The 18015-nt window shown below is 42.5% G+C and overlaps 2 protein-coding genes across 2 annotated transcripts; both read left to right on the plus strand.

Annotated features, from left to right (window-relative positions):
* The first annotated feature begins 330 nt into the window (after positions 1-330).
* OR7D1 (olfactory receptor 7D4-like) lies at positions 331-1330 on the plus strand. The gene has a single exon (XM_055371573.1). The coding sequence runs from the start codon at positions 338-340 to the stop codon at positions 1328-1330; it is 993 nt and encodes a 330-aa protein (XP_055227548.1). The 5' UTR covers positions 331-337.
* An 11167-nt stretch (positions 1331-12497) lies between these two features.
* Positions 12498-17776, plus strand: LOC101142996 (olfactory receptor 7E24). The gene is made up of 2 exons (XM_031004468.2): positions 12498-12671; positions 16236-17776. Exons 1-2 carry the CDS (start codon positions 12643-12645, stop codon positions 17212-17214), a joined length of 1008 nt encoding a protein of 335 aa, XP_030860328.2. The 5' UTR covers positions 12498-12642; the 3' UTR covers positions 17215-17776.
* Positions 17777-18015: the final 239 nt, after the last annotated feature.

The following is an 18015-nucleotide window of genomic DNA, read 5'->3' on the forward strand; positions in this document are numbered from 1 at the left end:
GATTATACACCTATTAGCATGAAGGAACTATGGAGATGTATCAAAAGACATGGCGAGTCTTCAGTTATTTGGAAGGATCCTATCAAAGAAGAAATTACTGTCCATAGGTTTGAATCAAATAATTAAAACTCATGAGTATATGGTAAAGGAGAAAGATTACTGCTAAATTAAAGGTAGTTTGAGAAACTCCACACGTTTCAAATTGAATTAGGCTACCAAATGGCTGAGTGAATCAGGATCTTTGGAAGGACTCTCCATAGAGGTTGCATCCAAGGGTGATATTGAAGAGTGATTGAATGTTGCTTTTTCCTCCTTCCCCAGCAGACACAACAGCTACATGGAAGCAGAAAACCTTACAGAATTATCAGAATTCCTCCTCTTAGGACTCTCAGATGATCCTGAACTGCAGCCCATCCTCTTTGGGCTGTTCCTGTCCATGTACCTGGTCACGGTGCTGGGGAACCTGCTCATCATCCTGGCCATCAGCTCTGACTCCCACCTCCACACCCCCATGTACTTCTTCCTCTCCAGCCTGTCCTTTGTGGACACCTCTTTCATCTCCACCACAGTCCCCAAGATGCTAGTGAACATCCAGGCACGGATCAAAGACATCTCCTACATGGGGTGCCTCACTCAGGTGTATTTTTTAATGATGTTTGCTGGAATGGATACTTTCCTACTGGCCGTGATGGCCTATGACCGGTTTGTGGCCATCTGCCACCCCCTGCACTACACGGTCATCATGAACCCCTGCCTCTGTGGCCTCCTGGTTCTGGCATCTTGGTTCATCATTTTCTGGTTCTCCCTGGTTCATATTCTACTGATGAAGAAGTTGACCTTCTCCACAGGCACTGAGATTCCGCATTTCTTCTGTGAACCGGCTCAGGTCCTCAAGGTGGCCTGCTCTAACACCCTCCTCAATAACATTGTCTTGTATGTGGCCACGGCACTGCTGGGTGTGTTTCCTGTAGCTGGGATCCTCTTCTCCTACTCTCAGATTGTCTCCTCCTTAATGAGAACGTCCTCCACCGAGGGCAAGTACAAAGCCTTTTCCACCTGTGGATCTCACCTCTGTGTGGTCTCCTTGTTCTATGGAACAGGACTTGGGGTCTATCTGAGTTCTGCTGTGACCCATTCTTCCCAGAGTAGCTCCACTGCCTCAGTGATGTACGCCATGGTCACCCCCATGCTGAACCCCTTCATCTACAGCCTGAGGAACAAGGATGTGAAGGGGGCCCTGGGGAGACTCCTCAGCAGGGCAGCCTCTTGTCTCTTACGGGACACAACCTCAGAACTAAGAGGATGCTATGGGTCCCTTAAGCAAATGTGAATGCACATATCCTAGATCTTGCTCTCCCCTAAAATATATGTTGCAGTTTCCTATTTTCAAAGCACCTATGACTTTGCTTAAAATGTTTTTGTATGGCCGGGCATGGTGGCTCACACCTGTAATAGCAGCACTTTGGGAGGCAGAGGCAGGCAGATCATGAGGTCAAGAGATCGAGACCATCCTGGCCAACAGGTGAAACCCTGTCTCTACCAAAAATACAAAAATTTAGCTGGGTGTGGTGGCACACGCCTGTAGTCCCAGCTGCTTTGGAGGCTGAGGCAGGAGAATCGCTTGAACCCAGGAGGCGGAGGTTTCAGTGAGCCGAGGTAGCACCACTGCACTCCAGTCTGGGTGACAGAGCAAGACTCTGTCTGAAAAAAAGGAAAAAAAAGTTTTTGTATTAGGTTGGTGCAAAAGTCATTGCAGTTTTGCCATCAAAAGTAATGGCCAAAACTGCAATGACTTTTGCACCCACCTAATATGTTTCTGCTGAAGAGCTCTCTCAGTAATTCCTTTTAAAGTTTTCTTCTCTGCACATAGTCCTTAAAGTTCCATCTTTGATCCATTTTTTTAGTGCCATTCCTGAGATTTCTAACTTGACATTATAAAACGCTTCATGTCAAATGCTGACACGGGTCCTCGAAAATGATCCATTTGAATATTACTGTTCTTCATCTTAATTTGATTTTGCTCTTGTTATCCCTGGAAGAAATAAAATGAAATTCATAAAATATTCAAAGCAAAGTACTTACCATATCAAAACTCTGCTTACTAGTTTACATCTATAAACTATTTCATCCTAAAAACCTTTCTTTGAGTTATTTTCTCTCATTCACTCTATTTCTCAAAGGAAGAGATTGAGTTGAGGTCGGCTATATCAGGCAGTGTGACACTGCAGCCCCACTACTAACTTTGCTGACCCCAATTTCATAAAAATACTCAGGAGCTTTTCAAGTTGAAAGCTGGGATCTAGATTCACAGGCTGGTTCATTCAGAAAATTCATAGAGATTAGTGCTTCGGAGTACCCTGAGCTGTTGCTTCATTCCTTGTGATTCTTGCTTTTGTCCTTCTTTCCTTCTCTCTTCCCTTCTATCCTTCCTCCTTTCTCCTTCTTTCTCTTATTCTCTCCCTCCTTCCTTTCCTTGTTCCTCTAGGTTTTTTTTAATTAATTAATTAATTTATTTATTTATTTTTGAGACGGAGTCTCGCTCTGTCCCCCAGGCTGGAGTGCAGTGGCACGATCTCGGCTCACTGCAAGCTCCAACTCCCGGGTTCATGCCATTCTCCTGCCTCAGCCTCCTGAGTAGCTGGGACTACAGGCGCCCCCCACCACGCCTGGGTAATTTTTTGTATTTTTTTTTTTAGTGGAGACGGGGTTTCACCGTAGCCAGGATGGTCTCGATCTCCTGACCTCGTGATCCATCCGCCTCGGCCTCCCAAAGTGCTGGGATTACAGGCGTGAGCCACCGCGCCCGGCCTAGGTTGTTTTATTTGTTAATGTTAATTTCCTTCATTCCTTTTTATGGTGGAGCAATATTCCACTGGATGTGCAGACTGCAAGGTGTTTATTCACTCATCCATTGATGGACAAGGGGTGATTTCCATCTTTGGGCTACTGTAAATAGTGCTGCCATGAACATGCATGTAAATTTGTTTGTTTGGTTCTTAGTTTCCATCAGTTGGGGAAGATAACTAGCAGTGGGACTTCTGGGTCCTATGGTAATTATATGTTTAACTTTTTGAGCAAGTGACAAACTGAGTTTTATAGAAGCTGGCACATTGAACATTTCCAGCAATGTATAAAGTTCTAGTATCTCCACATCCTTGCCAATACTTTTTTAAAAAAACAACTGTAGCCAGCCAGGTGTGGTGGCTCATGCCTGTAATCCCAGCACTTTGGGAGGCTGAGGTGGGTGGATCACTTGAGGCCAGGAGTTTGAAACCAGCCTGGCCAACATGGCGAAATCCCATCTCTAATAAAACAAAAATTAACCAGGCATGGTGGCATACGCCTGTAATCCCAGCTACTTGGGAGGCAGAGGCACGAGAATGCTTGAAGCTGGGAGGCAGAGGTTGCAGTGAGGCAAGATTGCATCACTGTACTCCAGCCTGGGTGACAGAGCAAGACTCTGTCTCAAAAAAACAAAAATAAAAAAACAATGAAGTGGTGTCTCATTGTGCTCTTGATTTCCATTTTCCTAATGACTTATTGAGCATCTTTCCACATGCTTGTTGGCAATCTGTATATCTGCTATGAATCAATGTCTTTTCACATCTTTGCTCACTTTGTAATTGTGCAGTTTGTACTTTTGTTTCTCACCTGTAAGAATTCCTCATATATTCAGAATACTTGACCCTTATCAGATATATGTTTGCCAAATATTCCCCACCCATTTGTATGTTATCTTTCCATTTTTTTGAAGTATACAATTTGTTATTAACTATATTCATCATAAAGTGTAAGTAGATCTCTTAAAATCACTTCCCCTGTCTCACTGAAACTTTGTGTCTTTTGACTATGATCTACCCAATCCCCTCACTCCACAGCCTCTGGTAACCCTAATTTACTCTGTTTTTATGAGTTTGACTTGTTTTCATCTACATGCATGTGAGTTCATGCAGTATTTGTCAAGCTGTGCGTGGTTTATTTCACTTACCAGAAAGTCCTACAGGTTCATCCATGTGGTAGTAAGTGACAGGTTTTTCCTTCTTTGTAAAGGCTAAATAGTATTCCATTGTGCAGATAGAGTACATTTCTTTATCTTTCTGATGATGAGTCCTTAGGTTGATTCCATTTCTTGGCTATGGTGATGAATGCTGCCATGAAAACAGAAATGCAGATATCTCTCAACATACTGCTTTCATATAAACTCAGTAGTGGGATTGCTGGATCCTATGGTAGTTCTATTTTCAATTTTAGAAGGAACCTGCATACTGTTTTCCATAATGCAGCACTAATTTATATACCCACCAACAGTATGCAATGTCCCTTTTCTCCACATACCCAACATTTTTACAATTCAACTTTTTTTTTTTTTTGAGATGGAGTCTTGCTCTGTTGCCCAGGCTGGAGTGCAGTGACGCAATCTCGGCTCACTGCAAGCTCCACCTCCCTGGTTCACACCATTCTCCTGCCTCAGCCTCCCGAGTAGCTGGGACTACAGGCACCCGCCACCATGCCTGGCAAATATTTTTCGTATTTTTTAGTAGAGATGGGGTTTCACCGTGTTAGCCAGGATGGTCTTGATCTCATGACCTTGTGATCCATCCACCTTGGCCTCCCAAAGTGCTGAGATTACAGGCTGAGCCACCGTACATGGCCAACAGTTTGACTTCTTGATAACAGCATTCTAACACGTACAAGGTGATATGTCATTGAGGTTTGAATTTGCATTCCTGAAGATTTGTGAAGCTGAGTGTTTTTTCATATACCTGTTAATTTGCATGCCTTCTTTCTAGTAATGTCTATTCAGATCCTTTGTCTGTTTTCCAATCAGGTTGTTTTCTCACAATTGAGTTGAATTTCATACAGTTTTAATATTCTTTCTTTTTCTTTTTTTTTTTTTTTTTTTTTTGAGTTGGAGTCTCGCTCTGTTGCCCAGGCTGGAGTGCAGTGGTGCAATCTTGGCTCACTGCAACCTCCGCCTCCCAGCTTCAAGCAATTCTCCTGTCTCAGCCTCCTGAGTAGCTGGGATTACAGACACATGCCACAATGCCCGGCAAATTTTTGTATTTTTAGTAGAGATGGGGTTTAGTAGAGATGGGGTTTCACCATATTGGTCAGGCTGGTCTCGAACTGACCTCAAGTGATACACCCACCTTGGCCTCCCAAAGTGCTGGGATTACAGGCGTGAGCCACTGTGCCTGGCCTGAATATTCCCTCTTAAATAGGTCGTTTTTTCTTTTTTAAAATTTAGTCGAGATGGGGTCTCCCTAGGCGGCCCAGTCTGGTCTCAAACTCCTGGGCTCAAGTGATCCTCCTGCCTTGCCCTCTCCAAAGTGCTGGGTTTACAGGCATGAGCCACCACACCAGGCCCCCTCTTTAATTTTGCAGTTGTATTCTCCCATTCCATAGGATGTCTCTTCACTCTATAGATTGTTTCTTTTGCTGTGTGGGAACTTTTTAGCCTGATGCAATCTCATTTTTCTGTTTTTGCCTTTGTTGCTTGTGTTTTGGGTTCTTATCCAAAAAATCATTGCCCAGTGTAATTTCATGGAGCATTATTCCTATGTTTTCTTTTAGTGGTTTTGCATTTTCAGGTTTACTGAGACCTGAGATGAGGAGTTAATTTCATTCCCCTGCATGTGGTTTTCCAGTTTTCCCAGCACCATTTATAGAACAGACTGTCCTTTCCCTACTGTGTGTTCTCGGCATCTTTGTCAAAAAATGATTTGCCATAAATTCATTGATTCATTTCTGCACCACCTCTTCTGTTCCATTGTCCTTTGTATCTGTGTTTCTATTGGTACCATGCTCCATTTTCTTAACAGAACGTTTTGATAGAGAAAAGTTTTAAAATTTGATGAAGTTCAATATATCTATTTTTTTGTTTTGTTGCTCATGCTTTCACTGTTGTATCTAACAATCTGCTTCCAAATAAAGTGTAATCAAGATATTCCTCTATTTTTTTCTAAGAGTTTTATGATTTTAGCTACATTATATTTAAGCTATTGACTTTTTATTTATTTATTTATTTATTTTGAGACACAGTCTCTCTCTGTCACCCAGGCTGGAGTGCAGAGGTGTGATCTCGGCTCTCTGCAACCTCTGCCTCCCGGGTTCAAGTGATTCTCCTGCCTCAGCCTCCCAGGTAGCTGGGATTACAGGTGCCCGCCACCAGGCACGGCTAATTTTTGTATTTTTGGTAGAGATGGGGTTTCACATGTTGGTCAGGCTGGTCTTGAACTCCTGACCTCAAGTGATCCACCCGCCTCGGCCACCCAAATGCTGAGATTACAGGCATGAGCCATTGCGCCAAGCCTGTTGATCTGTTTTTTATTTGATTTGATTTTTGTACATGGCAGAAAGTAGGGTTCAATCTACTTTCCTTTGCATGGAGTTTGTTCTTGGAAGGGTTTAGTTCGTTGTGCTGTGAAACACCCTATTAATAACATCCACTTGGCAGCAGAATGTGTTAGCCTAGGGTTCAATCTGTCTAAGTGGTGGTTGTCAGAGACCATTGGGTTTATCAAAAGGTCACAAAGGCAAGATTATGTTTGACTGAGCCCTGCTCATGAACATTCAGTTCCTCAGCAGACCAGCCTCTTGTCCATGACAGATCAAGGTCTCAGAACTAAGTGGATGTTGTAGGTCCATTAGGCAAATGTGAATTTAAATATCCCGGCTCAACCAGGCTTGGTGGCTCATGCTTGTAATCCCAGCACTTTGCGAGGCTGAGGTGGGTGGATCACTTGAGGTCACAAGTTCAAGACCAGCCTGGCCAATGTGGTGAAACCCCGTCTCTGCTAAAAATGCAAAATTAGCTGGGTGTGGTGGTGGATGCCTGTAATCTCAGCTACTTGGGAGGCTGAGGCAGGAGAATTGCTTGAACCAGGGAGGTAGAGGTTGCAGTGAGCTGAGATTGCGCCATTGCATTCCAGCCTGGGCGACAGAGTGAGACTTTGTCTCAAAAACAACAATTACAAAACTAAAAGAAAACAAGAAATAAATATTCTGGCTCTTTTTCTCCTGAAAATCACATGCTTCATTTTTACTCTTCCCAAAACACTTGTGATTTGGCTTTTGCTACATGTTTTTACTTTAGGTTCTCTCAGTAACTCCCTTGGTAATTTCTTTCTAACTTTTCCATTTTATATACAGTCTTTAAAGTTCCATCTTTGGTCCATTTTCTTAGAGCCACTCTTGAGAGTTCTCACGTGTTGTTTGAAACACTTATCATATCGAGTGCTGATATGATGACATGCTTTCCTCAAAAATTACCCATTTGCATGTTAGCACCCTTCACCTAAACTTGGTTGTGTTCTTGTTTCCTCTGGAAGAAATTGGATGAAAATCATACAACAGTCAAGGCAACGTGTTTCCCTTTTAGGATTGTGCTTGTTGCTTTACATGTATGGCTGTATTTAATCCTGAAAACATTTCTTTCTTTTTGTTTTTGTTTTATTTTGTTTTGAGACACAGTTTCACTCTGTCACCCAGGCTGGAGTGCTATGGTGCTATCTCAGCTCACGGCAACCACCTCCCGGGTTCAAGCAATTCTCGTGTCTCAGCCTCCCAAGTAGCTGGAATTATAAGTGTGCACCACCACACCCGGCTAATTTTTTTGTATTTTTAGTAGAGGTGGGGTTTTGCCATGTTGGCCAGGCTGATCTCAAACTCCTGACCTCAAGTGATCCACCTGCCTCGGCCTCCCAAAGTGCTGGGATTATAGGCATGAGCCACCACAGTTGGCCCTGAAAACATTTCTTTGACATGTCTTTTCTCATTCACCCTGTTCCACAAAGGAAGAAGCAGATAGAGGTGAACTATAACCTGGCAATTTGACGTTGAGACCACACTCCAACTTTGCTATCCTTTATTTTATAAGAACAGTGATGTGATTTTTTACATCAAATTAGGAATGTAGATTTGTAAGCTTGTTTGTTTTGATGATTCATAGTAATAAACTGCCTAGAATAACGGAGACGTTGCTTCCTTCTTTGTGATTATTCCTTTCTTTCTTCCCTCCCTCCCTCCTTTTTTACTTTCTTCCTTTCCTCTTCTTTCTTCCCTCATTCCCTTCTTTCTTCTTGTCTTTCTTTCCTTCTTTATTTGACCTTTATTTCCCATAATTGCTGTTTTATGATCTAACCCCAGATTGTAGAACGTGTAATAATTATACGATAGAAAAGATTTGTTCTCTCATATAGTTTAATTTTCTTCTGAGACTTTCTGGAGATGTCTTCAGGAATGGAAGCCACAGAATGTGGACTGTGTTTGGCATGCAGTTCACCCTTTTGATGAGAATTGGTAGAACTGGGTCTGCAGTGAAGGATGGGGTAGTAGATGGTGTCAGGGTTCATCCCACATCCCTAAGACCCTCCTGCCATCTCCACACACACCATCCTGTCTGCCAATGGTCAGCGTCAGCTGAGGGATCCACTTTTCCCAATGCATGGTGGCAGAAAACTAATGAATGCTTACAATTTTATGTTGCTCTGGCATTTTTTTTTTTTGAGCCAGTGTCTCATGGTATTGTGCAGGCTGGAGTACGGTGGCTCACTGAAATCTTGAACTCCTGGGCTCAAGTGATCCTCCTCAGCCTCCCAAGTAGCTGGGACTACAGGCATGCATCATCACACCCAGTTAGGGGGTCTCTCTATGTGACTCAGGATTGTCTTGAAATCCTGGCCTCAAACCAGGATTGGCCACATTGGCTTCCTGAAGCCACTGGGATTGTAGGTGTGAACCACTGCACCTGGCAGGCATCTATTTTGAATACAGGCTTAGCTTTCTGATGCTAGAGGCAGGGTTCCATTGCCTTTGACACAGTTTCCAATTCCACACCACCCTCAAATGGCTCAAGCTGGTGCAATTGTTGCTCCTTGCATCATCCTTTGAAAGTGCAAGTTGTAAAAGTTTATGGATTCACCTCAGAGGGTTTATCTGAGAAGTTGCCTCAAGCAGTTAGAAGATACAGCTTCCTGATGCAACTTCAGCTGCAGAGAGCAGGGAAGGAGGGGAGGCCTTAGAGGCCTGAGACTTCTGCTGGCATCCTTCCCACCAGGCTGCCTCCTCCCGGGAGAGTCCCTCCTTCAGCTCCAGTCCCTGTGCAGGAGCCTGGTTTCTGGAAAAGGCCCCACAGCCTGGTGGCCACAGACCCAATTCCAGTATCAGACCCATCAGTGACCACTGTGTCGGGATTCAACAGCCTCTCCAGACTGTGATTCTCACTGGCAAAATAAAAAATCTGTCTGTCTTTATTTGATCAGGAGTACTAAGGCTCCAATGAGACAGTGTATTTGAAAAACCTTGGGAATCCACTCTCCAAAGCCTAGCAGGTTTTGTTACTATTATCCAACTCAATGTACAATTCTAAGGTAAATTGAAAAAATGTATAAATCCATTAAAAAGAAAAGTTGAAGGTCTCACATTTCCTGGTTTCCAAATAAACTACAAAGATCCAGGAATTAAAACAGTGTGGTACTATAATACATAAAGACACATATACAGAAAAATGGAAGAGTAAAGAGAGCCCAGAAAGAAACTCTCACTTATATGGTCACATGATTTTCCACATGGGTGCCAAGAACATTCATTGGGAAAAAGACAGCCTTTTCAACAAACAGTGTAGGAAAAACTTGATTTCAAAATGCAGAAGAATGAAGGTGGGTTCTTACCTTACACCATATGCAAAAGTTAACACAAAATGGATCAAAGGCCTAAACCTAAATTCCAAACCTATAAAATTCTTAGAAGAAAACATTGATCAATACCTTCATGACATTGGATTTAGTAATGATTTGATCAATACCTTCATGACACTGGATTTCTTAGTGATTTCTTGAATATGTCACCAAAAGCACAGACAACAATATATAGATAACTTGGACTACATCAAAATTAAAAAACCTTTGTAACTCAAAGGATATACTATCATCAGAGTGAAAAGTTAACCCAGGGAATAGGAAAATATATCTGTAAATCATATATATATGCTTAGAGGCTAACAACCAAACAATATTAAGAACTCCTACAACTCAACAACCAAACAAATGCCACATTAAAAATGGGCAGAAGGCCAGGTGTGGTGGCTCACACCTATAATCCCAGCACTCTGGGAGGCCAAGGCGGGCAGATCACCTGAGGTCAGGGGTTCAAGGCCAGCCTGGCCAACATGGTGAAACTCAGTTTCTACTAAAAATACAAAAAAATACAAAAAAATTAGCGGGCGGGTGGCCTGCACCTATAGTCCCAGCTACTCAGGAGGCTGAGGCATGAGAATCGCTTGAACCCAGGTGGTGGAGTTTGCAGTGAGCCAAGATCATGCCACTGCATTCCAGCCTGGGTGACAGAGCAAGACTCCGTCTCAATAAAGAAAAAAAATGGGCAGAGGACTTGAATAGACATTTCTCTAAAGAACATATGCAAATAGCCAATGAGCATACAAAATGATACCCAGCATCACTCATCAACAGGGGCGTGCAAATAAAAAACACAATGAGATACCACCCAATAGGATGGCTATTAAGAACAAACAAGCAAAAAAACCTGTCGAGTTTTGGTGAAACTGTAGGGAAGGAGGAATGCTTACACAGGGCTATGGAAATGTAAAATGGTGCAGCAGTATGAAAATCCATATGATGGTTCCTCATAAAATGAAAAATAGAACTACCATAGGATGCTGCAAGTTCACTTCTGGGTGCATACTTAAAAGAATCGAAAACAGGGATTTGAACAGGTATTTCCTCCCATGTGTGGAGGAAAAGTTAAATATTAAATTCGAACTCAATTGAACATGGACACAAACAATGGTCAGCAAGTCCTGGAATGGGTCGTGTGAGCCCCTTGAGGCGTTCATCCAGCGCTGTTTTGGAGAAATCTCTATTTCAATCTATTCCTATACATTAGTTATTGAAAAACAATAGACAATCACGAAAATGAGTTGACTTTTTGCGTTCCTTGGGCCGAGTCGTGAAGGGCCCTCGTGACTGGGCCTCATGCCAAACAACTCATTACAAAAAGAGTTAGGGTCCAAGACTGCGCCAAAGCTTCAGGAGACCTCTCCTTGTCTGTGCACGGACTGGTGGCTGACTCTGGAGCCCAGACTGTTGCTGGTGAATCCTTCATAGTCTGGTGAGTGTGTATATATATATATTTTTTCGCTTCTCCCCTTCCCATTGCAGTTTGCTTATTATATCAATTTGCTTTTTTTTTTTATTTTTTATTTTTATTTTAGATGGAGTCTTGCTCTGTCTCCCAGGCTGGATGGAGTGCAGTGCCACAATCTCAGCTCACTGCAACCTCCGCCTCCCAGGTTCAAGCGATTCTTCTGCTTCAGTCTCCCAAGTAGCTGGGATTACAGGCACGGGCCACCACACCCGTCTAATTTTTGTATTTTTAGTAGAGACAGGGTTTCACCGTGTTAGCCAGGATGGTCTCGATCTCCTGACCTCACGATCTGCCTGCCTCGGCCTCCCAAAGTGCTGGGATTGCAGGCATGAGCCACCGTGCCGGGCCTCAATTTGCTTATTATAGTAATTTGCTTATTATATCATTTGCTTATTATATCTACATTGCCATTTACGTGGGATAAAGCTTATTTATCCTTAAAGGTATTTTGTGTGTGTGTGTGTGTGTGTGTGTGTGTGTGTGTGTGTGTGTGTGTGTGTGTGTGTTTTCTTCTCCCCTTGTGCATTTCCTGCACAGAACACCATGTTTATAGCAGCGTTATTCACAATAGCTAAATATATGGAAGCGACACAAGTGTCCACCAACAGATGACTGGAGAAACACAATGAGATCCATCCATACAATGGAATATTATTCAGCTTTAAACAGGAAGGCACTTCTGACGCATGATACAACAGGAATGAATCTAGACAACATTATGCTCAGTGAAAGAAACCAATCACCAAAGGGCAAATACAGACTGATTCTATTTATGTCAAGTATTTTGTGCAGTTAGATTTGTAGAAACAGTAATCAGAATGGTGGTTGCTAGTGGTTAGCGAGTTGAAGGAAAGGATTTTGTTTAATGGTTGCTGAGTTTTTGTTTTGTAGGATAGAAAAGTTCTGGAGATGGATGGTGAGGATGGTTGTACAACATTGTGAATCTACTTCATGCCACTGAGCTATATACTTTAAAATGATGAAAATGATAAAATGTTGTATTTACCATTTTATATAAAACCATTTATATGTATAATTTTAACATTTATATGCAATATCTTTTATATAATAAAAAGGAAAATAAAAAGTAGACAGATCTTAATAAAAAATAAATGAAAGAAGTGAATAGTACACTCAGGATTCCTCCTGAGTGGAGGAAGAGCCCAAAAGCTTCTGTGGACATTCATTTCCTCTTCTTCTTCCTCTGTTAATATGGGGCAGTCCTTAGAGACTGGGGAACATGGACCAGTTTGGCTAATGAGGAGCTCTGTGCCTTGAGCCCCCAAGGCCCTAGAATAGTAAATACTCAGCCTATGCCTCCAGCCCTGCAGTGTGAGCTTCCAGTCCAGTGGGCTCCACACCTGTCATTTGCATCAGGAGGCTCATGTCTGACCCTGTCTTCCTGCCAGTCCTGAGGACGGAGCCTGAGCCTCCATCGTGTACCACGCAGGGAGGACAGCGGACCTGCTCTCCGTGTTCATGGCCCAGCAGAGGGGAAGCGCAGCTCAGTGAGTGCTGAGGGACGGTCGGGAGCCTTGTTTCCTCATCCTCAGCACAAACAGGACAGTGGGGTGGCAGATGGGAGGACACCAATGTGCAAAATGTCAGCTCAGACGACTGTGGAGTTTATGTTCGGGGTTTATATTCAGGGTTTATGTTCGGGGTTGTGTGTGTGGTCTTTCATTTCATATTGCTGCACTATTTTACATTTCCATAGCCCCGTACAAGCATTCCTGCTTCTCTATGGTTTCACCAAAACTTGACAGGCTGTTTTGTTCATTTGCTCTTAGTAGCCATCCTATTGGGTGGTATCTCATTGTGTTTTTTATTTGCATGTCTCTGCCAATGAGTGATGTTGACTATCATTTTGTATGCTCATTGGCTGTTTGTATATGTTCTTCAGAGAAATGATTATTGAAGTCCTCTGCCCACTTTTAATGGAGTATTTGTTTTGTTGTTGAGTTGTAGGAGTTCTTGGTGTAGTTTGTTTGTTAGCCTCCTAGCATATACATGATTTGCAAATATATTTTCCTATTCCCTGGGTTAACTTTCGACTCTGATGAAATTTCACATTCCTCCCATGCTGATTGAACTTCCCATAGACATCTCACCCGGGATAGCAAAAAGTGGGTCCCTCTAAACTGTGCTCTAAACACAACAAAAAGTTTATAAAGGTGATGTTGAGGATGAGGAAGAAGATGCCAGTCACCATGATATCATGAATTCTTACTGAGGGCTTCCTAAACGCATGGATCTCAGCTCTGTGTTTTGTATAGCTTGTTTCATTTCATCTTCATAATTTTTCCTGAGTTATAGCTGCACACATTATTTTTATTATTGTACAGAGGAGGAAAGGAGCAATGCATTTTTATATAGCTCGTACCAGATCATGAGGTAGAAAGAGGTGAAGCCACATTTGCACCAGGCAGTCTAAGTCCAGACACATGGCATTTGGCCAGGCCTCTCTCTGCATCCAACCTTCCCCCCTTCGAATCCGTGTCACACCCAGCAGGTGCCCCTGCTAACTGTGCCCTTCCCTTTGGGGCTTCCTGGTAGACCACAGCTAGACCAGTGGGTGCCACATTCACTGTGTCAAGTATAGAAAGGGCAGCTGAGATCACATCAAAGATCCCAGAAAGAAATGGCACAGGATCACTCAGGGCTCATCTCTCCCTTGCCCTGTTTCTGGCTTTCCTTGCAGCTCTCTACTTCCTCAAAGGAGAAATAAAATCAGGGTCTTGGAATCCATTTCTATTCAGGAAACCAGCAATAGTTTCAAAATGCACTTCAGATGCACCTGTGCTTAAGACCTCTGGCCATTGCTTAAAACTTTCTGAGAGCTGGGAAACAATGAAGAAGTTTAGTGCCAGAGACTCAAAGACCAACCATTTAATTCCAAATCCTGCCCATGCCCCTGATCTGTGTAACAAGGGGTGAGATGTCTGTGTCTCTGAGGCTCAACACTATCATCTGAGTTGATTTCTGGTAGATCCCACTGCAGTGAGCAATGATTAAATAGACCGTGGGTGCTCCTGTGTGATCCCTATGTGATGGATGCATAAAGTGAAGTGTATTCTACATGTTTTCTATTAATATTCCAAGGTGAATCTCCATACCATTGAACTGAAATATCCAGGAACCTAGCTATGGTTCCCAGTGTCTCTGACAGGACATTTAATTTTTGCCCTTATATAAGTAAGTACTGAGGATTGTGAGAGGAATATGTGAGTTTCTTTCAACTCTGATTTCCCAGAGCCTGTATCTTGCTTGGTACAGAGGAGACACCAAAAATTAGAATCTCTGTTACATATTGAATAGACCCTTCCTTAGTTCACAAAACTGGCTGTGATCAGTGTGACTTCAACACACTCACTGCTTTCCTATCTGTACTTTCATTCCTTCCAGGAATGTGTCACAAACTAGGCAGAAGGTAAAATAGCACTTTTTTGTGTCTATATTATGGACACATAATAATAGCATCTACAACATTCAATTACTTAAAGACCATGGCAGAGATTTTTACAGGCATAAAAAAAGAGAAAAGGATGCAGAAGGAAGTGGCGGCAGGTAAACCTTATTGTTTAGATCAAGGTACATTTTAGAGTTTCACATGATTCCAGCCACAACGAAAGTAATGCCAAAGTATTTTAACATTACCTTGGCCAGGCACAGTGGCTCACACCTGTAATCCCAGCACTTTGAAAGGCAGAGGTGGGCAGATTACTTGAGGTTAGAAGTTTGAGACCAGCCTGGCCAACATGGTGAAACTCCATCTCTACTAAAAATACAAAAATTAGCTGTGCATGGTGGGGCGTGTGGCTGTAGTCCCAGCTACTCGGGAAGCTGAGGCATAAGAATCGCTTGAACCCAGGAGGTGGAGGCTGCAGTGAGCTGAGATCACGCCACTGCATTCCAGCCTGGTGACAGGCTCAAAACTTCGAGACTCAGGTCTCAAAAAAAAATTAAAAGCACTTTAACATTATATTAGTGTTCTATCATCCACAAGTGCGTTGCACACTATCAACATCTTTGCTATCAGTGATGTCCTGGTAATTATGTGCATTTAACTAAACCTTCCTTTTAATTACTTATTGATTTAATAGTCAAGGTCTCACTCTGCCACTCTGCCTAGAGTGCGGTGGTATGATCATGGTTCAGTGCAGCCTCGAACTCCAGGGCTCAAGCGATTCTCCTGACTCAGCCTCCTGAGTAGCTGGGACTACAGGGCGGCACCACCATGCCTGTCTAATTTTTTAGTTTTTTGTAAAGATGGGGTTTTGCTGTGTTTTCCAGGCCGGTCTTAAACTCACATCCTCAAGCAATCCTCCTGCCTTGGCCTCCCAAAGTGCTAGGACTACAGGTGTGAGCCACCACCCTGGGCTACTTTCTTATCAAAACTCCAAGTCCACCTAAGGCAAGGACAGGAGTTATAATTAAGTGAATTTTAAAAGAAAGCCCACATATTTGAGTGAGTACTTACTTCCATGAAGAATGAAAGTCAGAAAACATAAGAATGATGGAAACCGTAGAATATAACTGGTATGTAAAGATGTTTTCTGGCTATGAACTATGAACTTTCATTGAGTTTTGAGACAACATGATCCTAGATCTTATTGAGTTTTGATAAATATCCTCAATCAATGGAATTTGTAGAATTGTATTAGAATAAAACAAGACATAGCTGACTCCTTCTTAGTATCCTTTCAATGGATTTAATCTTTTTCTTAAAGGGGCAAGAATATTTTTATTGTATATTTTTTCCTGATAAATTAGGCTATATTTTACTGTGATCATGGATTTCTAAAATCTCTAATGTTTTTGCTCTCCTAACATTCTTCAATAGACTGTCTCTAAGTTAAGTGTATACAGAAAGAGGTGAATAACACAAAATCAATTATGAAGTAACTCTAAGGAAATTGGGTTTGTCACAACTGAGAACTATTGCTGAGGGTGTATAATCCTATGTGAAAACTTAATTTCTGAATTGCTTGTATCCAAAATATAGACACAGTGCTAGATGCTGGTTTACTTACGTCCTATTTTCCAATTCTCTTTTTTTTTTTCCTCAAAAGGTGTCCGAGCTACACAGAGCCACAGAATCTCACAGGTGTCTCAGAATTCCTCCTCCTGGGACTCTCAGAGGATCCAGAACTGCAGCCGGTCCTCGCTGGGCTGTTCCTGTCCATGTACCTGGTCACGGTGCTGGGGAACCTGCTCATCATTCTGGCCATCAGCTCTGCCTCCCACCTCCACAGTCCCATGTACTTCTTCCTCTCCAACCTGTCCTTGGCTGACATCGGTTTCACCTCCACCACGGTCCCCAAGATGATTGTGGACATGCAAACTCACAGCAGAGTCATCTCCTATGCAGGCTGCCTGACTCAGATGTCTTTTTTTGTCCTTTTTGCATGTATGGATGACATGCTCCTGAGTGTGATGGCCTATGACCGGTTTGTGGCCATCTGTCACCCCCTGCACTACCGAGTCATCATGAACCCACGCCTCTGTGGCTTCTTAATCTTGTTGTCTTTTTTTATTAGTCTTTTGGACTCCCAGCTGCACAATTTGATTGTGTTACAGCTCACCTGCTTCAAGGATGTGGCCATTTCTAATTTCTTCTGTGACCCTTCTCAACTCCTCCACCTTAGGTGTTCTGACACCTTCATCAATGAAATGGTCATATATTTCATGGGTGCCATATTTGGCTGTCTCCCTATCTCAGGGATCCTTTTCTCTTACTATAAAATTGTTTCCTCCATTCTGAGAGTTCCAACATCAGATGGGAAGTATAAAGCCTTCTCCACCTGTGGCTCTCACCTGGCAGTTGTTTGCTTATTTTATGGAACAGGCCTTGTAGGGTACCTCAGTTCAGCTGTGTCACCATCCCCCAGGAAGAGTATGGTGGCTTCAGTGATGTACACTGTGGTCACCCCCATGCTGAACCCCTTCATCTACAGCCTGAGGAACAAGGACATTCAAAGTGCCCTGTGCAGGCTGCATGGCAGAATCATCAAATCTCATCATCTCCATCCTTTTTGTTATATGGGATAGAAATGGCAGCAAAATTTAACACCTAGGCCTGCAAATTCTGCCTCCTTGGTCACATTATTTTGGTTGCTTGATGGCTTTCATTCCTCTCTGGGTTTCGTATGTGAATATTGCTTGCTTTGTTTTGTCTTTAACTGCAATAGGTGAGTATTCTGGTATCCTTTGTTCATCACACACATCATGAATGATTCCAGTATACCTAGACAGCCTCCTTTAGTATCGGTGCAATGATCTTGATATCCAGGTGCAATCACAAATCTTTTCTGATAGACTTGAAATCCTCACTTAACATTGTCAAGAGGTTTTTGGAAACTGCAACTTTAAAAAAAAAAGTGCAGCAGGTCCTGAAATAAGTTCATTTTGTTCAATGTTGTTTAGTTTTAATTTTGGTGAGAAATGAATAAATTGGTTTCATGGTTCATCGTTTTGCTTGAATTGTGGTTTCTAATTTCCTGTGGAGGATGTTAAGTGAGGACTTATCGTACTTCGTATTTACCTCCCTTTTTACAGTTCCTGTGTAATTTCTGTCCAAATCGCATCTAGGAAATCACTTTAGGCAGCTTACATATGATGATGTCTATCAATGGTCCTCACATTTGGTTTTATTGAAATCACCTGGGGACCTCACAAATACTGAGGCCTGGGTGTCATTACCAAAATTTACTTGGACCTGTGTGGGTTGAGGAATTTTAAAAGCACCAGAAATAGTTCAGGTGATGACGTTTCTAAAGGGACGGAACTACAATGGGTAAGTTACAAAAGAATGTAGCACCAGGCAACGTGATTCATTCAAATATCTTCTTA

The sequence above is a fragment of the Gorilla gorilla genome, chromosome 20, assembly GCF_029281585.2.
Source record: "Gorilla gorilla gorilla isolate KB3781 chromosome 20, NHGRI_mGorGor1-v2.1_pri, whole genome shotgun sequence".
NCBI lineage: Eukaryota > Metazoa > Chordata > Mammalia > Primates > Hominidae > Gorilla > Gorilla gorilla.